This window comes from Belonocnema kinseyi, chromosome 5 (genome assembly GCF_010883055.1).
Source record: "Belonocnema kinseyi isolate 2016_QV_RU_SX_M_011 chromosome 5, B_treatae_v1, whole genome shotgun sequence".
NCBI classification, from domain to species: domain Eukaryota; kingdom Metazoa; phylum Arthropoda; class Insecta; order Hymenoptera; family Cynipidae; genus Belonocnema; species Belonocnema kinseyi.
In genome coordinates, this window is record NC_046661.1 from 87477440 (window position 1) to 87501980 (window position 24541).

A 24541-nucleotide genomic window follows, 5' to 3' on the forward strand; every position below is an offset into this window, starting at 1 on the left:
TTAACTTTCAACTTGAAGTGATCAATTTTCAACCTAAATGGCTTATTTACATTTTTAATTTAAAAAAAATGATTTCTTAACAAAATTAAAAAATAAATTTTCAACAGAATAGTTAACTTTTCAAACAGAGAATTTTCAAGAATGCATTCAGCTTTCAACTTAATAAATGAATTTTCAACAAGAGAGTTCAAATTAAAAAAAAAGAGATGAATCTTTAACCAAAAAAAGGAATGTTTAAGTTTCAACAAATTGGTTGAATTTTCGACCAAAAAATATAAATTTGCACTTAAATATTCTGTTAAAAAAGTTAATGTTAAACAAAACAAACAACGACTTTTCAACGACATAGATACATTTTCAAGTGACAATAATAATTTACAACCAAAAAAGAGGAATTAAAAAAAAAACGAATATTGAAAAGTTGAAAAGTAATTTTTTCAACAAAAAGTAAAATCTAAGCGCAGAAACGTTGCAACGCCATCTTTCGTAAAATGCCCCTAATCACAATAAATCAACTATAAACGAAAAGTATAAATTTTTAACAAAGAACATTAATTTTCTCAAAAAAAAAGGAATTTTCAAAAAAATAGTTACAGTTCTAACCAAAGAGACGATTTTTGTAACCAAAACGATGAATCTTCAATCAAAAAAAATAATTTTGAACAAAGTAGTTCAACTTTTACCTAAAAAGTTGAATTATTAACCAAAGTAGATGAATTCTCAAAGAAAAATTTAATAGTTATTTTAATAAATGTTTTAAAATTCAAATAAAAAACAGTTGAATTAATTTTTAAGATATGAATTTTAAACCAAGTAGTAATTTTTAAGTAAAAAGGATTAACTGAAAAACAAACAATTTAATTTTTAATCAGGTAGTTGAATTTTCAACCAAATGGTTCAATTTTTAACCAAAAAAGATTTAAGGAAATAGAAATATTTTCCTATGATTCTTGAAAAAATTCAAAAAGTTTTTTGATAATTTCAGATATGTAGAAAAAGTATAATTTTTTTATTTTGCAGAACTTTGTACAATTTTAGAAAAGAGGCGAACCCATTTAAATGATATTTAGGATTTTTAAAAACTTGGAAGATAAATTTATTTTAAACTGTCTCAAATTATTCCTAACATTTTGCAAGATTAACGAAATTGCCCTTAAATCTTTCCGATTTTGCTCAGCATTTGCAGAAATCTTTTAAAAAAATTAAAATTATTTAAGATTTTTTTTAAAAATTAATTTTCATAATAAAAAGGCATTCCAAATTTTCGGAAGAATCTCAAGAAAAGTTTTTTATTTTCTTGAAGCCTTTCAAACTTCTTAAAGCTTCCAGATTTTGTGTTGACAATTTTGGAAATCTTTTGAAATGTATTAAAGTATTTTTAAATATTATCTCAAAGTTGTTTAAAATAAAAAATCAGTTTAAATCATCCCATGAATTTAAGAAAAAAAATTTTATTGTCGCGAGACCTTTCAAAATACTTAAAAAGATTCAAATTTTTTACTTACAAATATTAAAAAATATAGATAGATTTTTTAAACTTTTAAATAATATTTCAAATTAATTTCTAATCTTTTTAAAAAATCTTAATATCTCTAACACTCAATCCAATTTTTTATAAAACTTTATAATCTTGCTAACTGAACATCTTTGTTTTAAAATCGTACACGTTCTTTCTTGAAAATTAGGAAAATAATTAAAAAAGGTTTTGAAATATGTGTCAATTTTCTCTTAAAATAATAAATTATTTTAAATATTCCAAGGAATTTTTAGAATTTTTGTATTGCCATGAAACCTTTTAAAGTTTTATATATTTCTGTTTAGAACAGAAATATCAGATCAAATATTTTTTAATTGTTCAACGAAATAGCTCAAACCTGAAAAAATTAATTTTTTACAGTTGAATTTTAGCCAAAAACGTTACATTTTCTCCAAAAGAGACGAATTTGCTACAAAACAGTTCAAGTTTTAACAAGAAAATATGAATTTTCTACCAAAAAAATGGAATTTCAACGAAATAGTTACATTTTCAACTAAAGAAATAAATTTCCAACTAAAATGATGAATATTTAATTAAAAAAACCTAATTTTCAAATAGTTGCATTTTTAACAAAGAAGAATTTTCAGCAAATAGTGTAATTCTAAAAAAAAACAGATTATTTTTCAAACCAAAAAGACAAATTTTCAAACAAATTTTCTTATTTTTTAACAAAAACAGAATTTTCAGTCATAAAAGAAAAAAAATTTGACGCAAAATATAATTTTTGGGGATAAACGATTTTGTATCATAATAAAAATTTTATAATAAGTATTTATTTGTTATAAGCTTTAGAAAGGTTATAACCTTTCTTTTTTAAGATTATTGTATAAATATATAATTTTCCTATGATTCTTCAGAAAATTAAAAAAAATTTCAAATATGTCAAAAAAGTATATTTTTTAAGGATTTTAAAAAATGTTGGGAAAGATTCGGGTCAGTTTAAAAGATATTTATGACTTTCAGAAGTTTGGAAGATCTATTTTAAAATGACTGGAACTATTCCTAAAATTTGGAAAAATCTTTCAAATAACATAAAATTTATTTTCTACATTTGTAGAAATCTTTTTAAATATTTTGATACCTTAAATTTTCTTTAAAATTAAATTAGCAAAATAAAAATTCATTAACATTTTCCCAGGAATTCAAAAAGATTTCAAATTTGTGTCGAAATCTTTAGAAATTTAAAGTTTTTTGTAATGTTTGGAACTCTTCACCAATTTCAAATCATGATTTTTTATCCATTTCCAAAACTTTTAAACCTTTTAAATGTCTGGCTATTATAAAGTTTAAAAATTTTATTTCAAAATCTTGAGAAATCTAGAAGTGTTTTAAAATTTTCCTAAATTTAAAATCATTTTTGAAAATTGTTCGGAACTTTTAACAAATTTTAAAATGACTTGAATTTTTCCTACAACTTTTAGAAAATCCTGCAAATAAAAAAAATCCTTAAAAGTTGAATTTTGTTGCAAATACCCATAACCGAATTTAAAACAAAATGTAGAATTTTGCAGATTTAAAAAAAAATTTAGATTCTTTTTTATTCTTTTGAAAGACTTCAAAAGAATAAAAACATTTTTCTTAACATTCCGAGGGAAATTTTTAATAATTTTTCATTTTTTTAAATTTTTGTAACAGAAAATAAATAATAATTGTAACAAAATTTAAAAACATTTTAAGAGATTATCAAAAAATAACCTGGAAGATTTTAAGCATTTTTTTTTTAATTTGCAGGAGTTTTCAAAAATTGTAGGAAAAATTCGATTAATTAAAAACAATATTTAGAAGTACTGAAAAAAATATTATATTGACGAATAATTAAAATTTTTATTTGAAAATAAAATTATCAGAATAAATTATATTATATTATATATTCTTGAATTTTAAACTATTAAAATGGAAGTTTAAATTTTTTATAATTCAAACATATTTTATTCATATAGTTAGAAATGTAATGAAAAAACTGAAAAATTCAGAATTTTTAACATTAATAAATTATAGAGTTCAAACATTAGATTAGGTTTCAAAAATATAAATCCACGTTTAAATTTTCAATATTGTAAATGAAAGAATCAATCAATGAACTTTAAAAATTTTCAAAATGATATTATTAATTTATTTTAGACTAGAAACTTTAAAAATCTAAAAATTCGAATTTTGATCAACTTAAATATTCTTAAATTAGAAGTTAAATCATTTCCAATTTTGATAGTTTAAGCATCCCTGAAATTTTTTCAGAACTTCTAAATAACTGTTAAAATTAAGTAAATTTTCCCTGCAACTTCTAGAAAATCCTGCGAATTTAAATAAAGTGCCTTCAAAATTGGATTTGTAAATAACAATTGAACACTCATTATTCGTGGAAAAATTAGAGTAATTTTAAGAGATATTTAGAATTTTTCAAAAGATTCAAAATTAATTCAGAACTTGAAATTATTTCAAATTATTTAATACGAAGCGAGTGTATCGACAAAATTCTACTATTCGTACCGAAATTTCGGTGCAAATGCCCAGAATCTAATTTAAAACAAAATGTAGATTATGCAGATTTAAAACAAAAAATTTATTTTAACAGAAAAATTTTAAAAATTTTAAGAAATTTCCAAAAGTGTAGGAAAAATTCTATTCATTTTAAAATATGTTTAGAAGTTCTGAAAAATATTTTCACACACTTCGTTTAAATTACTTGAAATGATTTCAAGTTTTTAATTAATTTTGAATTTTTTTAAAACTTTTAAATATCTCTTAAAATGACTCATTTTTTTCTACAACTAATAAGTGTTCAATTGTTATTTCTACATAGAAATTCAACAATTTCGCTTACAAATTAAAATTTCTTAAATAGAACAATAACAATTTTAACGTTAAAAGTTTCAAGAGCTTTTTGAAATTTTAACAATTCTAAGCATTCTGTGTCAAATAATTAAAATTAAAATTATTTCTTTCAAACATTTGTTTTCAATTTACTCGTATTTAATTAACAGCCAAATATTGCTTAATATTAAATAATTATTCTTTTTCTAAATTACAAAATTTTTCATTAAATTAGGTTAAAAAGTGAATAATTTAGGCTGAAACAATATTTTAAATTTAATAACAGCCTTTAATTACAAATATTTTATTATTAAGTTATTTTTTAAGTTGAAAATAGTTTATAAAGTTTCAATCGCACCTTTACATTTTTTTAATTACTAAAACTTCCGAATTGAAACAGTAACAATCTGAAAATTCTTAAACTTTGAACGAATTTTGAATCGTTCTATCAAACAAATTATTATTCATTTTTAAATACAGATACATTTGAAAAGTTATTTATTAATTTATTTATATTCACAGTTGATAAAATAATACTGTTTTTCATCAAAAAATTTTTAATTTCAAACGCTTTTAATTTTTGATTCTGTAAGTCTTCAAAACTGAACTTTAAAATTTTTTAAATTAAAAATATACGTTTAAAAATAAAAATCTTAATTAAAGAATTTTTAAAGTAAAAGATTTTTCAATTACGCATTGTAAACTTTATGATATCCTAAATGAAAAAGATATCAATTCAACTAATTATTTTAAAAACGATTGAAATCGAACTAGGCCAGATTTTTCTTCGGAAAATTTATTAAAATTCCCGGTCAAGAAATAAATTCCCAGTCATTTCCGGGTTTTAAAAATGTTGTATTCAAATTTTCAATAATTTACACATATAAAATGGAAGCTGCTAACACTTTTCAACAAAACAATTTAAAATAAAATGCAGGTAAAGTGTCAAATTAAACATTTTAAGCTTTTACGAATTTAGATTCAGTTCCCAAAAATATAAATCCAGGTTATCATTTTTAATGCTCTAAAGTCTAAATTGAAGTATCAAGCAATGCATTTAAAAACTTTCAAAGTTATATCATTTTAAACCATTTATAAGTAGAAAGATTAAAAATTGAACGATTACGTTTTTTAAGAAACTGTACACTTCTTAAATTAAAAGTTAAATTATTTTTTATTTAAATACTTTAAAACCTCTTATAATGCTTCAAAATTTTATTTCAAAATCTTGAAACATTTACATGTCGTTTTAAATTTTTTCAAATTTTTAATTAATTTTTTTTTTATTTTTTCAGAATTTCAGAGTGGCCGTTTTAATCGACGAAATAAATTCCCGGTCATTTCTCGGTTTTTTCCCGGTTCGCAAACATTTTTCGCGGTCAATGAAATTGAAAAAAAGGAACGCTAAAGCTAAAAAAATTTCCACTTGAGGTAATAAAAACCGAGCTGCAAATAAAAGCACTCAAAGTGGAACTGTTAAATTTTGAACTTTTAAAATTGAAATTTAAAAGTTTTTAATTAAAAATGTTTGTATTCAAATGCTCAATAATTTACGCGTATGAAATTGAAGGTACTAACATTTTTCGATATAAAAAAATATAAATCCACGTTATCATGCTCAATGCCTTAAATTAAAAAATCAATCAATGAACTTTAAAATTGTCAAAATTATATAATTTTAAGGAATTTTAAGCTAGAAACATCAAATATTGAAAATTTGACAAAAAAATTTAACTGAACACTTCTTAAATTAGAAATTGAATTATTTTATTTTTAAATAGTTAAAGCACCCTTGGAAAGCTTCAAAATTTTATTTCAAAATCTTGAGATATCTATAATTTGTTTTAAATCTGTTTTATATTTAAAATTATTTTGGAAATTTTTTCAGAACTTCTAAATATCTTTCAAAATAAATTGAATTTTTTTCTAAAATTTTCAGAAAATCCTGCAATTCTTTCTAAATTAACAAAAATTTTTTCTAAATGTGTTAAAATATTCTCTTGAAATTAATGTTTTGAAATAGAAAATCATTTTAAATTTTGCTATGAATTTTAAGGAAATGTCTGTGGGCTATTATAAAGATTTAAAATTTTATCTCAAAATCTTGAGAAATCTAGACGTGTTTTTAAATTTTCCTTAATTTAAAATCATTTTTGAAAATTGTTCGGAACTTTAAAAAAATTTTAAAATGACTTGAATTTTTCCTACAACTTTTAGAAAATCCTGCAAATAAAACAATCCTTTAAAGTTGAATTTTGGTGCAAATACCCATACCCGAATTTAAAACAAAATGTAGATTTTCGCAGATTTTGAACAAAAAAATTAGATTGTTTTCATAAATTTTAAAAGGCTTCAAAAGAATAAAAACATTTTCTTAAGATTCCTAGGAAAATTAAAAATAACTTTTCATTTTGAAAAATTATTTTAAGAGAATATTTTAAAAGTTTTTCAAAGATTTTTTACTTTTAAATATTTGGTTTCAATTTACTTGTCTTAAATAAAAATTCAAATATTGCTAAATATTCAATAATTAATCTTTTTTTTTTAATTCGAAATTTCAAATTGATTGGGTTTAAAATTGAATATTTTAGACTGAAACAATATTTTAAATTTAATCAAATCCTTTAATTAAGAATATATTATTATGAAGTTATTTTTAAGTTGCAAATAGTTTATAAACTTTCAGTCACACCTTCACATTTATTTAATAACTAAGACTTTCAAATTGAAACCGTTAAAGTTTTAACGTGAAAATCTGAACATTCTTAAATTTTGAACTGGTTTAAAATCGTTTTGTCAAATCGTTTTTGTTCACTTTTTATTACTCAAAGTACAGATACATTTTTAAAAATTGATTTATTTATTAAATAAAAATGTTTATTATCCAACATTTTCATCATCAGAGGCTTTTATTTTTTATTTGTTCAAGTCTTGAAGAAAGCATTTAAAAATTCTTTAAATTAAAAATGTAAGCTTAGAAATAAAAATTTTAAATGGACAATTTTTAAAGTAAAAAATTATTAATTACGCATTGTACGCTAAATAATAGCATAATTGAAAGACATAAAAATTTAACTAATTATTTAAAAACTGTTGAAATCGAACGTGGAAAGATTTTTCTTCAACAAATTTCTAAAATTCCCGGTCAAAAAATTGCCGGTCATTTCCCGGTTTCCGGTCCAGCGGCCACCCTGAATTTATAATCTTTAAATGTTTTCTTATTATTTAATATCGTTTTTCTATTCTTATATTACCAAAATGGATCGTATATTATAGATAATTTTTTTTATGAAGGATCTTAAACACTTATTCCAAAATTATTTTGGAACACTTATACTGGTTTACGCATTATTTTTTCATATCTTTGAAAGTCTTAATAGATTTTGCATATTTGAAATAATGTTTATATATCTGTGAATAAATTATGAAAAATATCCTGCCAAATTAAACGAAATTCGTTAAAATCTTCCACGTTAATTTTTGATAATTTTGTAAATCATTCTACATTTTAAAAAAATCTTTTTTTAAATTAAATTTTTCAAAATAAAAAAATCTGTCAAAATCTATATTTGGTTTCAAATTACACACACTTTGTTTAAATTATTTAAAAAATTTTAAATAGAACCATTAAAATTGTAACGTTCAAAGTTTAATTTTGAATATTTAATTTATAATTACTGATTTTGAATGAACAGTCAGATATTTTTTAATATTAAGTAATTGTACTTTTTCTTAATTAAAAAAAATCAAATTCAATGATTTAAAAATTAAATATTTTAGACTGAAATAATATTTGAAATTTAATAAAAGCCTTTAAATATAAATATATTATTTTGAAGTTATTTAAAAATTGAGAATATTTTCTAAAGTTTTAATCAGGCGTTTACATTATTAAGACTTTCCCTATTGAAACAGTTTAATTTTTAATCTGAAAATCTGGAAATTCTGAAATTGTTAATTAATTTATATTTACAAGCTGCTCATCTAAAAATAATTTGTAATTGTTTAAATCTTTAAAACTGCGTTTTAAAATTTTTAAATTAAAATGTACGCCTAATAGTTAAAATCATTAAATGGAAATTAATTAGCTAATTATTTGAAAAACGGTTGAAACCTAAGTTGGAAAGATTTTTTTTCTAAAAATTTGTATAATTCTTAGATTCTTCGAAAAATGTTTATGAAAAAATTTTAATTCTCAACCAAAACTTTATTAATCAAGCTTCAAGTTAACAAAATCAATTTTTAATAAAAAGACGAATTTTCAACAAAAAAAAAAACATAATTTTTTCAACCAAAAGTTGAATAATTAAATTTTAAGTAAAAAATGAATGTTCAACAACAAAACATGAAATTTTACCTAAAATGATGGAATATTAAACTGGAATAGTATTTTCATTTTAAGAAAAAAACTATTTACAACCTAAAAAGAAACAAATGTCCATAATCTAGCTCATTTTTCAACCGAAGAAATAAATCTTTAATTAAAAAAAACCAGAGTGATGAATTTTCAAATAAAATTTTTGAACAAGAAGATTAATTTTCAAATAAAAATTTTTCAACAAAATACATGAATTTTAACAAAACAGTTAAATTCTTAACTTAAAAAAAATATTTTTTATCGAAAATGGAACCGTAATATTTTTAGTTAAAAAAAATTAATTTTAAACCAAACATAAGAGTTCTCAACTAACACAATGAATCTTCAACTGAAAAAGTTTAATTTTCAAACACAAAATTCATCTTTATTACAAAAAAAAATTTCAACCAAAACTTGACTAACTAAATTTTAAATTAAATTAATGCTTAAAACAATACATACAGAATTATTTTCAACCACAAAAAACTAAATTTTTTAAAAGTAGTTACATTTTCAAGCAAAGTGATGAATTTTCAAATAAATTTGTAAATATTTCACTGGAATAGTTGAAATTTCAACCAGAAAAATGAATTATGACTGAAATTATTAAAATTTAACTCGAATAATTAGATTTTCGACCAAAAAGATTAATTTTTAACAACATTAGTATTATTGAATATATTATTTAATAATAATTAATTGTGAATTACCATTTTGATAGACAAAGTAGCAATTCCATGATCATGAAGTTCGTCTTCAAACAGCGTCAGGTCAGTATAGAACATAATTTTGTCCTTTCTTTTCAGATTCTCGACATTTATTCGCTCATCGGTTTCCTCGACTTCAAAACCCGACATTGTTCCCATATAATTTGTCGTAAAAGTCCAGTCAAAGGGCTTAATTTTTTCTTCGAGGTATTCTTTACTCTCTGATCTAAAATTCAAAATATTCAGTGAAAAATACTGATAATTCATTAAAAAATTACAATTTTGATCTAATTTGTATAATTTTAGACTGGAAGAGTTTAAAAATACAAATTTAAAAGTTTTTCTAATTGTTATAAATTTTTCTTTTAGTAACAAAACCAACCTTGCACCTAGGAGAACAAACAAATTTCTTCGAAATTTATTTTAGACCATTAAATTCAATTTATGAATTTATATTTTATTAATTAAAAATGATTAATTATTTAAATTATTAAACACAAGTCGAGTTTGCAACTCAAAAAGATAAATTTATAACAACAAATGGAAGAATTACTTCTTCCGTTCAACAAATTATTTTAATGCATTAATCAAAAAAGGCCACAGAATTTTGAAACCAAAAAGAGGAATGTTTAATAAAAGAGTTGAGTTTGCAACAAAGAAAAGTTTTTTAGAAAATAAAAAAAGTAAATCCACATAAAATATTGAGTTTGCAAGACAAAAAGACGAATCTTTAACATGAAAAATTAACGTACAATCCTAAAATACGTATTTTATATCAAAATAATGCAAGCATCAACCCAAAAGCAACGAATTTTTAAAATAAATAAGTGAATCTTAAACTGAAATATATCAGTTCTCAAGCAAAAATCGAATAGCTACATTTTCATTTAAAAAATTCATTTTCAACTCAAAAAAACAAATTTTGAATCAATATTGTTAAATTTTTTACTAAATAAATTAAATTTCAACTACAATAATGCATTTTTAATCGAAAAAAAATTTCAAACCAAACAGTTAAATTTTTAACCCAGAATATAAATTTTCTACAAAAAAAGACACTAATTTTTAACCAAACAAATTAATTTTCTACCAAAAAGATTAAAAGTCTATAAAAAAATTGTACAGAAATGTAGTTACATTTTCAATTACCCAGAAGATAAATTTTCTACCAAAAAAGTTAAAATTTCAAAATAAATGGATTCTTAACTAAAAATCATAAATTTTCAACAACAAATTTTTTAACTAAAATGATGAATACCAAAAAAAGTAATTTTAAATCAAATTTTTAATAAAATAGATGGATTTTCAACCAAATTTTGAATTTTTGTAGAAAATTTTAACCTAATAGTTAAATTTTCATTCAAGAAAAAAAAAATTATCGACAAAATAGTTAAATTTTCAACCGGAGTGATGAATCTTCAATAAAAAATTGAATTCTCAACAAAAATTCTATTCTAATAGTAGATATAAATTTTTTAAACAAAGAAAATTAGTTTTCAACCAAAGAAGAGAATTTTCAATTAAAAAAGATCAGTTTTGTGGCTAAAATGGAATATCTACATTTTCATTTAAAAAATTAATTTTCATTACAAAAAAAAAAACGAATTTTCAACAAAATACTTCAATTTTTCACAAAAAAAAAGGAATTTTAGACAAAAATAATAAATCCTAAACCAAGAAAATTAATTTAAAAAAGAGTTAAATTATCAACCCGAAATATGAATTTCATACCAAAAAACGACCAGTTTTCAACCAAAATGAATTATTTTCTATCTAAAAAGATTAATTTTTAATAAAATACATGACTTTTCAATAAAAGTTTTTATTTCGAAGGATTTTTCAACCTGATTATTAAATTTTCCGTCCAATTTTAAACAAAAAAGTTGAATTCTTAACCCAAAAATATACAGTTTCTATCAAAATCATTGAATTTAGATAAAAAAAATTATTTTTCAACATAATAAGTGAATTTTCAACTGAAAACGATTAATTTTGTAGAAAAAATGAGATAGCAACATTTTTGGTGAAAAAAATTGTTTACAAAAAAATTAACGAATTTTTAACAAAATTGTTTAAATTTTTAACCAAAGAAATTAGCTTTTAAAATGTCTCTAAAAAAAATTCGACAGCAAGTTTAGTAAAATTTTTACTTTACAAAATTCCCGAAAAAAAATATTTGAAGTTTTAATCAAAAATAGTTTTAATCAATAAAGAAAAAAAATCTTCATTTTTTAACTTATAAAGACAAATTCTTGAATAAAAGTTAAATTTCCAACTAAAAAATTTGCATTTTCTATCAAAATCATTCAATTTTCGACTAAAAAACAAACAAACAAGTTTTCAACATAATAAGTGAACTTTCAACTGAAAACGTCCAATTTTCTAGCAAAAATGCTACATTTTTTATAGCTTAATTAAAAATAGCTAAAAAAAATTATTTACAAGAAAAAAACGAATTTTCAACCAAATTTATTAAATTTTTAACCAAAGAAATGAAATTTTAACTAAAATGAAGCATCTTCAATAACAAAATTTGAAACAAATTAGTTAAGTTTTCAAGCATAGAGAGGAATTCTCGATCAAAAATATTAAAAGTCTATAAAAAAAATTCGACAGAAAATTTATTAAAATTTTTACTTTAAAATAATAATTCTGAATAAAAAAACAACTAATTTTCAACCAAAAAGATTATTTTTCTACAAAAAATAATAATTTTTAACAAAATACCTGAATTTTCAACTAATTATTTTAATTATTAATAAAACTTTTAACTAGAAAGATTAATTTTCAACAAAGAAATAAAAACTTTTAAGAAAATATAGAATACTTTAATTTTTAGTCAGAGAAATAAGTTCTTAAAAAAATAAAATAAATTTTCGACGAAATAGTTTAATTTTCAAACAAATAATTTAATATCTAAATAAAAAACATAAATTTTTAACCAAATAGTTGAATTTTCATCGAAAAATGATTCATATTCAAAAACTTGAATGGTTAAATTTTCTGATAAAAAAGCATGTTATCAGCAAAATAGTTTAATTTTCTACTGGAAGAGTTACAAGTTTATTTAAAAAAAATTATTTTTAACAAAGAAGTTACATTTTTAATCAAAAATGAATTTTTGATTAAAATTAGAAATCTCAAACTCTAAGGCTAAAACTTTTTTCATTTAAATTAATAAAAACTGAGCTGAAAAACATTTTAGGCAATTTTAAGCATGAGATAATAAAAATTCAACGATTACATTTTTGTTAAAAACTAAACACTTCTTAAATTAAAAGTTAAATTATTTTAATTTTAAATAGTTTAAAACATTTATAAAGCATCAAAAATGTATTTCAAAATATTAAAAAATCTACATGTTGTTTTACATTTATCAAAATTTTTAATTACTTTTGAAATTTTTTTAGAACTTCCAAACAGCTTTTAAATTGACTCAAATTCTTCCCGATTTTTTTACATCCTGCAAAATAAAAAATATTCCCTAAAATCTTCCAGATTCATTTTTGATAAGTTTGGAAATCTTTATTAATCTATTTAAATATTCTATTAAAATTAATTTTTTTAAATAAAAAGTCATTTTCAATTTTCTCAATTTTCTTAAAAAGCTTCTAAATTTTTTGTTCTAAATCTGCAAAAATCTATATCTGGTTTTAAATTAGGCCGATTTGAAATCATTACAAATTTTTAATTAATTTTGAATCTTTCATATGTATTATATATAAAAATTCAACAATTTTAATTGAAAATTTTTTTTAAAATATAAAAATGATAATTGTAACGTTCAAAGTTAAGTTTATTTTTTTGTTTGGTTTTAAATGTTTGATTTATAATTACTGATTTTCCATGAAAAATCAAATATTTCTAAATAATAAGCCGTTTTAATTTTTCCAAATTAAAAAATTGTTATCGTCAATTTTTAGATTTTAGACAAAAACAATGTTTTAATTTAATAAAGGCCTTTAATTATGAATATATTATTTTAAAGTTATTTTAAAACTAAAAAAAGTGTATAAAGCTTCAATCAGGCGTTTGCATTTGTTTAACTTCTTAAAATTTATTTTCTTAAAATTTGAACTAATTCCGAATCATATTTTGAAATCATTTATTATTCACTTGTTTAAAAAAACCTTGATGTATAGTTCAATTTTAAAAATCATTACAATTTGTATTCACATTTGACAAACTAAAAAGGTTTTTTTTTATCAAAATTAGTCGATTTAAAACGCTACTAATTTTTTAATTTTTAAATCTTACGAACTGCAAATTTGAAATGATTGAAATGGAAAATGTACGCCTAAAAATTAAATTCCAAAATAAAAAATGTGTAAGCTAATGACTTTAAAATAACTAACTGTAAACTGAATATCATAATTAGAAAATATAGAAGTTTGACTGATTAAAAAAAAAAGACTGTTGAAATAAAACTTGGACAGACTTTTTTTCGATTTTTTTCTTCAAAATAGTAGCAAAATGAGTGAATTTCAAATAAAAATTTAATTGATATTACCTAGATTCCTTCCAGGCTTCCGCACATGCTAATTGCAAATTAATTCTACCATTTGAAACAGTCTTTAATGCATCCAGGGCATTAAATTGCAAAGCTGCTCCATCTTTGTGTTTTAAAAGTAAAATATTATTTGGAAACACCATGTCCGGCATGTGGGGCATTTCGAGGGCTCGGTTGTATCTGGAATATTATTAATTTAAAATATATTATTAATTTAAATTTAGTAAAAAATGTAATAGTAGACTCGATTTTGAAAGATTCTAGATTTGTAAATTTAATTTATTTACGCACATGCAAAATTGACATGAACCTGGATCATCAATCGCACATCCTTCTTCCGTTTTTGAACATTTTGAGTGAAGAATATGAGACTGGGTGTATTTTATGTACCAAGGAGGGAAAATGTGTTCTTCCTCGCTAACCGGCAATCGTAAAATGTCGATTCCACCGTGAATTCTTACCGTTGTCATTGCTGAAAATTTAACATTTTTTTTGTACAGGAAACTTAAAAAACAAAATTTTGTTCCTTCCAACTCGATAAAATTCTTGAAGATAAAAAAAAATTTCCACTGTGAATTCAGAAAAAAAAAACAAAAAACAAAATTTCCCCCTTCTAAATCAGTAAAAATTATAAAAAAGAATCTTCTAATTCAGAAAAAAAGATTTAAAATAAAAATTTCCCCTTTTCAACTCAATAAAGATGCTAAAATTCTCTCTTTTAAATAAAAAAAAATTTTCCTTTGGTCCAAATCAATAAAAATGATAAAAACAAAAAAGGGCCTCTTCCAATAAGAAAAAAAAATTGAAAATTGAAATTTCCACCCTTTCAAATCCATAAAAATTTTAAAAATAAAAAATTACCCTCTTCCAATTCAGAAAAACATATATAAACTAAAAAATTCTTCCCTTCCATCTTAACAAAAATGTTAAAAATAAAAAAAATGACCTCTTTCAGTTTAGAAAAAAAATTGAAAACGACCATTTCCTCGCCTTCAACTCAATAAAAAAATTTCAAATTAAGATTGTCTTTCTAATTCGAAAAATATTGGATACGATTTCCTTCTTGTCAACTAAATAAAAATCTCTTTAAAAAAAATATACGCTTTTAATCCACAAAAAAGATAGTTTGAACAAACAGTTCCCCATTCAATTCAATAAAAATGTTAAATCCCCTTCTTAGAATTCAGAAAGAAATTAAAAACGACTATTTACGCGCATCAAATTAAATAAAAAGTAAAAAATACCCCTTTTAATAATAAATAAAAATGTTTTAAAAAAACCTTTTAATACATAAAAAAGATATTTTAAACAAAAGGTTCCTCCTTCAATTCAATAAAAATACTAAAGTTCCTCTTTAAAATTCAGAAAAAAATCAAAAACAACTATTTACTCCCTTCGAACTAAATAAAAATGTTTAAAAAATTACCCTTTTCCAATTCAGAAAAAAAATTATAAACGACCATCTTTACCTTTTAAATGAAATAAAAATGTTTTTTAAAAATTACCCTAATCCAATCATAAAATATAGGAAAGTAAAGAACTGTTCCCTTCCAACTGAATAAAAATGCATGCCTCCTCCAATTCATAAAATACTGAAAAACAAAATGTGATCATTTCCAAATCGATAAAATTTTAAAAACAAAAAACATCCCTCTTCCAATTCAGGAAAAAAGATTTAAGATAAAAAATTATCTTCCTCCAATTTGGAAAAAAAATAAAAACAACCATTTCCTGTCTTCAAATTAAATAACAATGTTTAAATAAAAAATTACCCTCTTCCAATCCAGAAAAAAGTATTAAGCGAATATTTCCTTTCTTTAAACTAAATAAAAACGTCAAAAATAAAAAATATACTCTTCCAATTCAGAAAAAATATGAAAATAACAAATTCTTCCTTTTTAACTCAATAAAAATGTTAAAAGCAAAACAATCGCCAATAACAATTTAGAAAAATGTAAAACGAACATTTTCTCACCTTCAACTCAATACAAATATTTAAAATAAAGATTGTCTTTCTAATTAGAAAAAAACATTGGATACGATTTCTTTCTTGCCAACTCTATACAAATCTTAAACATAACAAATTTCCTTCATCCAACGTAAAAAAAAATGAAAAATACACCCTTTTAATCCGTAAAAAAGATATTTTAAACAAAAAAATGCCCTCTTCAATTCAATAAAAATGCTAACATTTTCTCTTCTAATTCAGAAAAAATATAAAACAAATATTTCCTTCCGTCCAAATCAATAAAATTGATGAAAAGAAAAAAGGCCTTCTTCCAATAAGAAAAAAATTACAATGTATAAATAAAAAAATTACCTTCTTCCAATCCGGAAAAAATTTTAAACGAATATTTCCTTCTTTCAAACTAAATGAAAACGTTTGAAATAAAAAATTATACTCTTCCAATTCAGAAAAAAATTTATATATAAATAAAAATTTCTTCCCTTTTAGCTCAAAATATAAACTTTCTATTTCAGAAAAAATTGAAACCCAAAATATCCTCCATTCTAACCCAAGAAAATCTTAAAACAAAAAACCTCTCTTTGCCAATTCAGAAAAACTTGAAAACGACCATTTCCTCCCTAAAAAATTAATAAAAATTATATAAAAAAAGGGACTCTTCTAAAATAGACCAAATTTGAAATCGAATTTTATTCCCTTCCAACTCAACAAAAATGTTAAAAAGAAAAAAAAATGACCTCATCCAATTTAAAAAAAATTTTAAACGACCATTTTCTCCCTGCCAACTCAATACAATTTTTTTAAATTGTCTTTCCAATTCAGAAGATATTCGAAACTACGATTTCCTCCTTTCCAACTCGATAAAAATTTTAAACAGCAAATTTTCTTCTTCCAATTCAGAAAAAATTAAAACCAAAATTTCCTCCTTTCCAATGAAATAAAAATGTTTTTAAAAAAAGACACCCTTTGAATCCATTAAAAAGATTTTAACCCAAAACTTCCTCCTTCAATTTAATACGACTATTTACTCTCTTCAAAGTAAATTAAAATTAAAAAAATAAAATTACCCTTTTCCAATTCAGGAAAAAATTAAAAACGACCGTTTTTACCCTTCAAATTCAATAAAAATGTTTTTAAAAAATTACCCTCTTTCAATTCAGAAAAATAGAAAAGGAAAAAAAATTGTTCCCTTCCAACTCAATAAAAATGTATGCCTTCTCCAATTCATAAAATATTGAAAAACAAAATGTTATTCTTTCCAAATCGATAAAATTTAAAAAATAAAAAAAGATCCCTCTTCCAATTCAGGAAAAAAAATTTAAAATAAAAAATTCCCCTCTTTAACTCAATAAAAAGTCTCAAATTCTCTCTTCTAATTCAGAAAAAAATAGAAAACAAATATGTTCTTCCGTCCAAATCAATAAAGGCGATAAAAACAAAAAAGCGCCTCTATTAATGAGAAAAAAATTGAAAATTGAAATTTCCTCCCTTTAAAATCGATCAAAATCGCAAAAATAAAACATTATCCTTTTTTAAATCAGAAAAAAATGAAAACAACCTTTTCATGTCTTTTTCCAAAACAGACCAAATTTAAAATCGAATTTTGCTCCCTTCCAACTCAATAAAAATTGTAAACATAACAAATTTTCTTCTTCCAATTCAGAAAAAATTAAAACCAAAATTTTCTCCTTTCCTACTCAAATAAAAATGTTTTTAAAAAAATAAACTTTTTGTACACATTAAAAAGATTTTTTTAAGTTTCTTCCTTCAATTCAATAAAAATGCTAAAATTCTTTCTTACAATTCAGAAAAAAATTAAAAACAACTATTTACTCCCTTAAAACTAAACAAAAATGTTAAAAAATTACCCTCTTTCAATTCAGAAAAATAGAAAAGTAAAAAAATTGTTCCTTTCCAACTCAATAAAAATGTATGCCCCTTCCAATTCATAAAATATTGAAAAACAAAATGTTATGCTTTCCAAATCGATAACATTTTTAAAACAAAAAACATCCCTCTTCCAGTTTAGCAAAAAAGATTAAAAATAAAAAATTCCCCCTTTCAACTCAATAAAAATGCTACGATTTTCTCTTCAAATTCAGTAAAAAGAGAAAAAAAATATTTCCTTCCGTCCAAAATCAATAAAAATGATGAAAACAAAAAAAACCCTCTTTCAAGAAGAAAAAAATTGAAAATTGAAATTTCCTCCCTTTCAAATCAATAAAAATCGCAAAAATAAAAAATTATCCTCTTTCAATTCAGAAAAAATGAAACCAACCATTTCTTGTCTTCAAGCTAAATAACAATGTATAAATAAAAAAATTACCCTCTTCAAATCCGCAAAAAATTTTTAACGAATATTTCCTTCTTTCAAACTAAATAAAAACGTTAAAAACAAAAAATTATCGTCTTCCATTTCAGAAAAAAATATAAAAATAAAAAAATCTTCCCTTTTAACTCAATAAAATGGTTAAAACCCAAAAAATGGCCTCTTTCAATTCAGAAAAAATCGAAAACAACATTTCACTTCCTTCCAACTTAATAAAAATGCAAAAAATTTCCTCTTCCAATTCAGGAAAAATTGAAAACGACCATTTAAATAAATAAAATAAATAAAAATGTTAAAAATAAAAAAATTACCCTCTTCCAATTTATTAAAAAATTAAAAACGACCATTTCCTGTCTTCAAACTAAATAACTCAACTAACTAAATAACTAAATAACTCAACTCAATAAAAACGTTAACAGAAAAAAAATCGCCTCTTCCAATTCAGAAAAAATTAAAAACGACCATTTCCTCTCTTCAAAGTAAATTAAAATGTTAAAAATAAAATTATCCTTTTCCAATTCATAAAAACATTTTAAGCAACCATTTTAACCCTTCAAATTAAATAAAAATATTTTTTTTTAATACCCTCTTCAAATTCAGAAAAACAGAAAAGTAAAACAATTGTTCCCTTCCAACTCAATTATAATGTTAAAAATAAAATGGAAGCTTCTTCCAATTCCTAAAATATAGAAAAACAAAATGTTCTCCTTTGTAACTTGATAAAATCTTAAAAACAAAAAAACATCTCTCTTTCAATTCAGAAAAAATAAATAAATAAAAAGTTCCCTCTCTTAATTCAATAAACATGCTAAAATCCTCTCTTCTAATTCAGAAAAAAAATTTTTAAAGTATTTCAAATCCCTTTCAAATCAATAAAAATGGAAAAAATAAAAAAATAGCTTTTTCCAATTTAAACAAAATTAAAAACAACCATTCCCACCCTTTCAACTTCATAAAATACTAAAAAATAAAATGTTTTTCTGTCCAAATTGATAAAAATTAAAAAAATATAAATTTTCCATTTTAGAATAAATTGGAGCCCAAAATATCCGCGCTTTCAACTCGAGAAAATCTTAAAATTATAGAAACTATAAAATTGCAGAAATTATAGATAAAATTACAGAAATAAAAAAGGGTCCTTCCCAGAAGAGATTAAATTTAAAATCGAATTTTGCTCCCTTCCACCTCAATGAAAATAATATAAATTTACCCTGTTCCGATTCAGAAAACTAATTTAAAACGACCCTCTTACAATTCAGAAAAAAATAGAATATTATTTTTTCCCAAATGAATAAAAACGTTAAAAAGAAAAAACGGCTTCTTTCAATTCAGAAAAAAAGGAAAACAACAATTTCCTCCCTTCCAACTCAATAAAAATGTGAGAAATAAAAGATTATCCTCTTCCAATTGAGAAAAAATATATAAATAAAAAATTATTTTATTCCAACTCAATAAAAGTGTTGAAAAGCAAAATTCGCCTCTTCCTATTCAGAAAAAAATTTTAATTAAAATTTCCTCCCTTCCAAATCAATAAAAATCTTTAAAATTTAAATTTCACTTTGCCAATTCGACAAAAATTAAAAAATCAAAGATTCTTGTTCCAAAATCAATGTAAATATTAAAAATCTAAATACAAAAAATTCCTCGTCCAATTCGTAAGACAATTAAATACCAAAAATTCTTCCCCTTCTTTTGAAATCAGAATTGTGAAATTGAAACGTTGTTTTATCTATAAAACCTTTAAATTAAATAAACCGTCAAAATTGATAAATATTCAAAAATAGATTGTTTTTTATTTTCAAATTTTAAAATTGAATGGGTTCAATGGAATATTTTAGACTGAAAAAATATTTGTAATGAAATAAAAGCCTTTGATTATGAATCTATTAATTTTAAATTATTCAAAAATTGAAAGTAGTTTATAAAGTTCCAATCAGACGTTTAATTTTGTTTAACTATTAAGGCTTTCGACTTCAAGCAGTTCAATTTTCAAAGTCAAAATTCGTGATATTTCAAAAGACAGGATAGGTTTTTCTTCTAAATTTTGTTCTTGAAATTCTATGTTAAAAAAAAATCACTGCCATTTCCCGAGTTTTCCAGGTTTCAAAATTTTCCCGTTTATTTACAAATTCAGTAGCCACCCTCTTGTAAATTTACATAAGGAGACCTCAAAAATGTGTTAATTACAATCTGTATAAATTTATTCAGTTAAATAAAAATCACCAAAAAAATTTATTTAAATTGTATAAAAGAAGTTATTTTTTTAATAAATAAACAGTTCTAGTTAAAATTTAATTTAATAATACCATAAATCAATATGCAATCATTTTTTAAAATACTTTTCTAATCGAAAACTGGCTGAATTTCGAAAATTTGACATCGTTAACATAACCTAAAAGTACTTACAAGATAAGTCTCACTATTAAACTAATTCAAGGGAAATTTTAGACAGATATGACTAAATTATAAATTTAGGTTGAAGAATATTGATATCAAATATGAAACAATAAAGAATGTCCTATTTTTTTGGATATTGTTTGTTTTTTCTACAAGATACATAACCTACCTGGAATAATTTCGTTGATATTCTGCAGTAATTTTGATCTCAGGACAATTTATCACATTTCCATGAAAGTATTAACTAACTGTTAATTAAGGGCAAAAAATTAAGTTTATGGGAATTAGTTTAATTCCTAGAAACAACGGGAAAATAGTGACCGCGACCGCTATTTCGCTTTCACGTAAATATGGCACAGTCTGACGGTTCTCTAGATTACCGACTGTTTCAGATGTTACCGGTTTATTTATTTTTAATAATTTTTAATCTCAAAATTCCATTTTAATTTTTGGTTAATTTTAATTTTTCATACTGTATTGTTTTTTGAATACATAGCATTTTTAAATAAAAAAAATTGAAATTAAAGTTATTCAATTTGAGAATGCGAAGTAAATTACTAAATTCAAATAACGATACAGAATGAAAAATTAAAAATCTATGAAAATAAATAAAAATGCAAATTTGACCCAACAAATTTGTGAATTAATATTTTTTAAACTTGATATATTTCAAATAAAATTCAAATCTAATTGCTATAATTCACTTTCATTTGCTAGAATTAAATTTTTATTCATATATTTATTTAGTAAATAAAAATTAATAGAATTCGATGAAAATACTGTTTATATTTTAATTAAAATCTTTAATTAATATATTAATGTCTTTTAATATAGTTCAAATATGTTAATTATGAAGCAAAGTTTATTTATAATTAAACAAATTAATTCAATTTTGTTTGCTGGAATTCACTTTGATTTGCTATAATCCACTGTGATTTGCTTGAATTAACTTTGAGTTGCTAGAATTTAATTTTAATTCACACAATTCACTTCGATTTATTTAATCAAATAATAATTGTCAGAATCCTCTTTTATTCGCTAGAATTATATTTTAATTGATAGAATTCACTTTCATGTGCTGAACACTAATTTTAATTTCTAGATTTCACTTTTATTTGTTAGAATACACTTTCATTTGCTAGAATTAAATTTTAATTAATATAGAATTCATTTTAGTTGAATAGAATTAAATTCTAATGGATTAAATTTACTTGGATTCTCTAGAAATTAATTTTGATTGCTAGAATTCACTTCGATTATTTATAATTAAATTTCAGGTGCTTGAATTGACTTGGATTTGCTAAAATTCACTTTGGGTTTCTAGAATGAAATCTGAGTTTATATAATTCACTTTGGTTTGCTAGAATTGAATTTTAAATGATAGAATTCACTTCAATTTGTTAGAATTAAATTTGGACTGCTGGAATTCACATTGATTTGCTAGAATTAAATTATAATTTCTATAAACCACTTCGATTGGCTGGAACAAGATTTTAATTGCCAGAATTTACTTTTATTTGCCAGAATTAAATTCTCGTAGATATATTTCACTTCGATTTGCCAGAACTAAATTATACTTGCTAGAATTCACTTCGATTTGCTAGAATTAAATTTTAGTTGATAGAACTCAGTTTGATTTGCTAAAAATTATTTTCATTTTCTAGAATTTATTTTATTGCCAGAATTTACTTCGATTTGTTAGAATTAAATTAGAATTGCTAAAATTTAGTTCAATTTGCTTGAATTAAATTTCAATTGTTAAAACTCACTTCGATTTGCTAAATTCAAATTTTAGTTGATAGAATTTACTTTCAATTTTCCTATCTAGAATTGAATTTTAATTCCTAATCCTCAACCAGAAACAATGAATAAAGATTTTCATTTGAATTTATAAATCTTTATTTTGCACATTTCAATGAAATTATTTAATTGTAGTTATAGAATTGAATTTGAATTGTTATGATTCATTCTAGATTCGCATTTTTATTTTTTATGTAATAAAATAATAAAATATTTGTAACAAATAATTTTTTTCATGTTGAACATTTAAAAAAATCATTGTATTTAATTTAAAATATCAATTCAGAGTGTTAATGTTATTTCTTCGACTAGGGTAATTAATTAATTAATTTGCAATTTAAGACTTTTCCGATTAGTGATCAAATAATTTTTTGGAGTAACAAAAAATCTGCCTCTGTCCGGATTTGAACCGGAAACGCGGCTATCACGAGTGGATCGTTTAGATTTGCTAAAAAAAAACTACAAAAAATATTCTCAAACATTGAATAGTTAATTAAGAAGAAATTTAAAAAAACTTCGAGATAAATCAGGGCTGTATTAAATCTTGCAAAGTTTGTTTTAAAAAATGTTGTTTGGTTCGGAAAAAAGAGAAATGTCTTTTTTCGATCAAGGCGCACGTGTTTTACATTACAAAAATTTCTTTAATACAAATATTTAATTATTGTATTTTCAATATATAAGCAATATCTATTAAAAAGCAATTCTTGAATTGTTTAAATTTGGGAATTTTCGACTTCGGATTTTCGGCAATTTTTTGTCTAGAATTGTATTATTAGAAAAATTTTCAATCGTCCCAATTTCAATTGCTATTTAAAAAATTTGATGACTATTTATAAATTTGAGTTATTTTTAAATAATATTTTTAAATTTTAATTGCTTTTAAAAAATTGCAATCACTATTTAAAAATAATAACTGTTCTTTTTAAACTTTAATTACCATTTCTAAATTTAAATTGCTATTTATAAATATTAATTTCTACAAATTATTTTGATCCACTCCCCATTCTGTGTTTTCCCAACGTGCGCCGAGTGCGTTTGCGCGCTTTTAAAAAAGCTCGAATCTCTCAATTCCGTAGACAGGAGATTTTCGAAGTTTAGTCATTTGGAATCCCTCGTCTCGAACACTATCTCACAGTGCATAATCTAAATAAAATGTTACAAATTTAAATATTTATTTACACAGAAATCAGTCGACAAATATGTCATTTGAAAAAAACAATGAAAATGTATAGTGTTTTAATTTTATTTACTTAAAAAATAATAATAATGACGATCAGTGATAAAAATGATTTTAACGGTGATTATAACGGCGTCACGGATGATGAAGACGAAGATGAGGAACAAATGAGAAATCGTGTTAAATATAAAAAAGATCCGCACGCTACGAGAAGTGAATCGTATAGAAAATTTAAAAAAATTATCGGACATGTTGGACTTTTAATCACATTGATGCTGTACACAGCAGCAGGTGGTCTGGTAATCAAATTTCTTTTCTGTAGATTTTTTAAAATTACATTTTGTTTTATCAATTTTTTTTAATTTAATTTTTTGTTTGCAATTTTATTTTAATAGTAATTTTTTATTATTTTTTTATCTTGATAGTAATTTTTTTAAATAAGAGTCCTTATGCTAGTTCTCAGAAAAGAACAAATTTATGTCTCTGATTCAACCAAAAAAAAAAATTATAAAAAAATAAATTATTTCAACACAGTGGGCTTCTGTTTTTGTAATCTGAGTATCAGCCAATTTTCCTTCGTATTCCGGACGAGAACATTAATATTTACAGACGCTTAACGCCATTTGCAATAAATATTATGATCCATGAACAATTTTAATCCAAAGATATTTCATTTTTTTTATTTTATATAATAAAAATTATGATAAATTATTATTATTTTTCAATAATTTGAACAATCAAATTTGAAAAAATTAAATTAAACAAAAAAGTGGAATCAGAAGGAAACATCCAAATCCCCTTTTTTCCCCTCGTTCTTTTTTATTTTTATCTTTTTTAAAACCCAATCAAAAATATTTATTTTAATTTTAGCAATACATGACAAAATTTTAAATTCTGATTTTTTTATTAAAAAATTTAAAAAATTCCATATTCTAAGCAGTCTAATTTGA

General features: G+C 22.3%; 2 protein-coding genes across 2 annotated transcripts in view; one reads left to right on the forward strand and one right to left on the reverse strand.

Moving 5' to 3' along the window:
• Positions 1 to 20967, reverse strand: part of LOC117172574 (TIP41-like protein) — a 30145-nt gene extending 9178 nt beyond the window's left edge. The window contains exons 1-4 of the mRNA XM_033360644.1: positions 20784 to 20967; positions 14214 to 14394; positions 13923 to 14102; positions 9416 to 9638 (exon numbers count right to left, since the gene is read on the reverse strand). Of these exons, the coding sequence (XP_033216535.1) occupies positions 9416 to 9638; positions 13923 to 14102; positions 14214 to 14392 (582 nt within the window). The 5' untranslated portion in view covers positions 14393 to 14394; positions 20784 to 20967. The remainder of the gene's footprint in view (positions 1 to 9415; positions 9639 to 13922; positions 14103 to 14213; positions 14395 to 20783) is intronic.
• A 2578-nt stretch (positions 20968 to 23545) lies between these two features.
• Positions 23546 to 24541, forward strand: part of LOC117173766 (TWiK family of potassium channels protein 7-like) — a 36019-nt gene continuing 35023 nt past the window's right edge. The window contains exon 1 of the mRNA XM_033362406.1: positions 23546 to 23890. Coding sequence (XP_033218297.1) covers positions 23681 to 23890 — 210 coding nt within the window. The 5' untranslated portion in view covers positions 23546 to 23680. The remainder of the gene's footprint in view (positions 23891 to 24541) is intronic.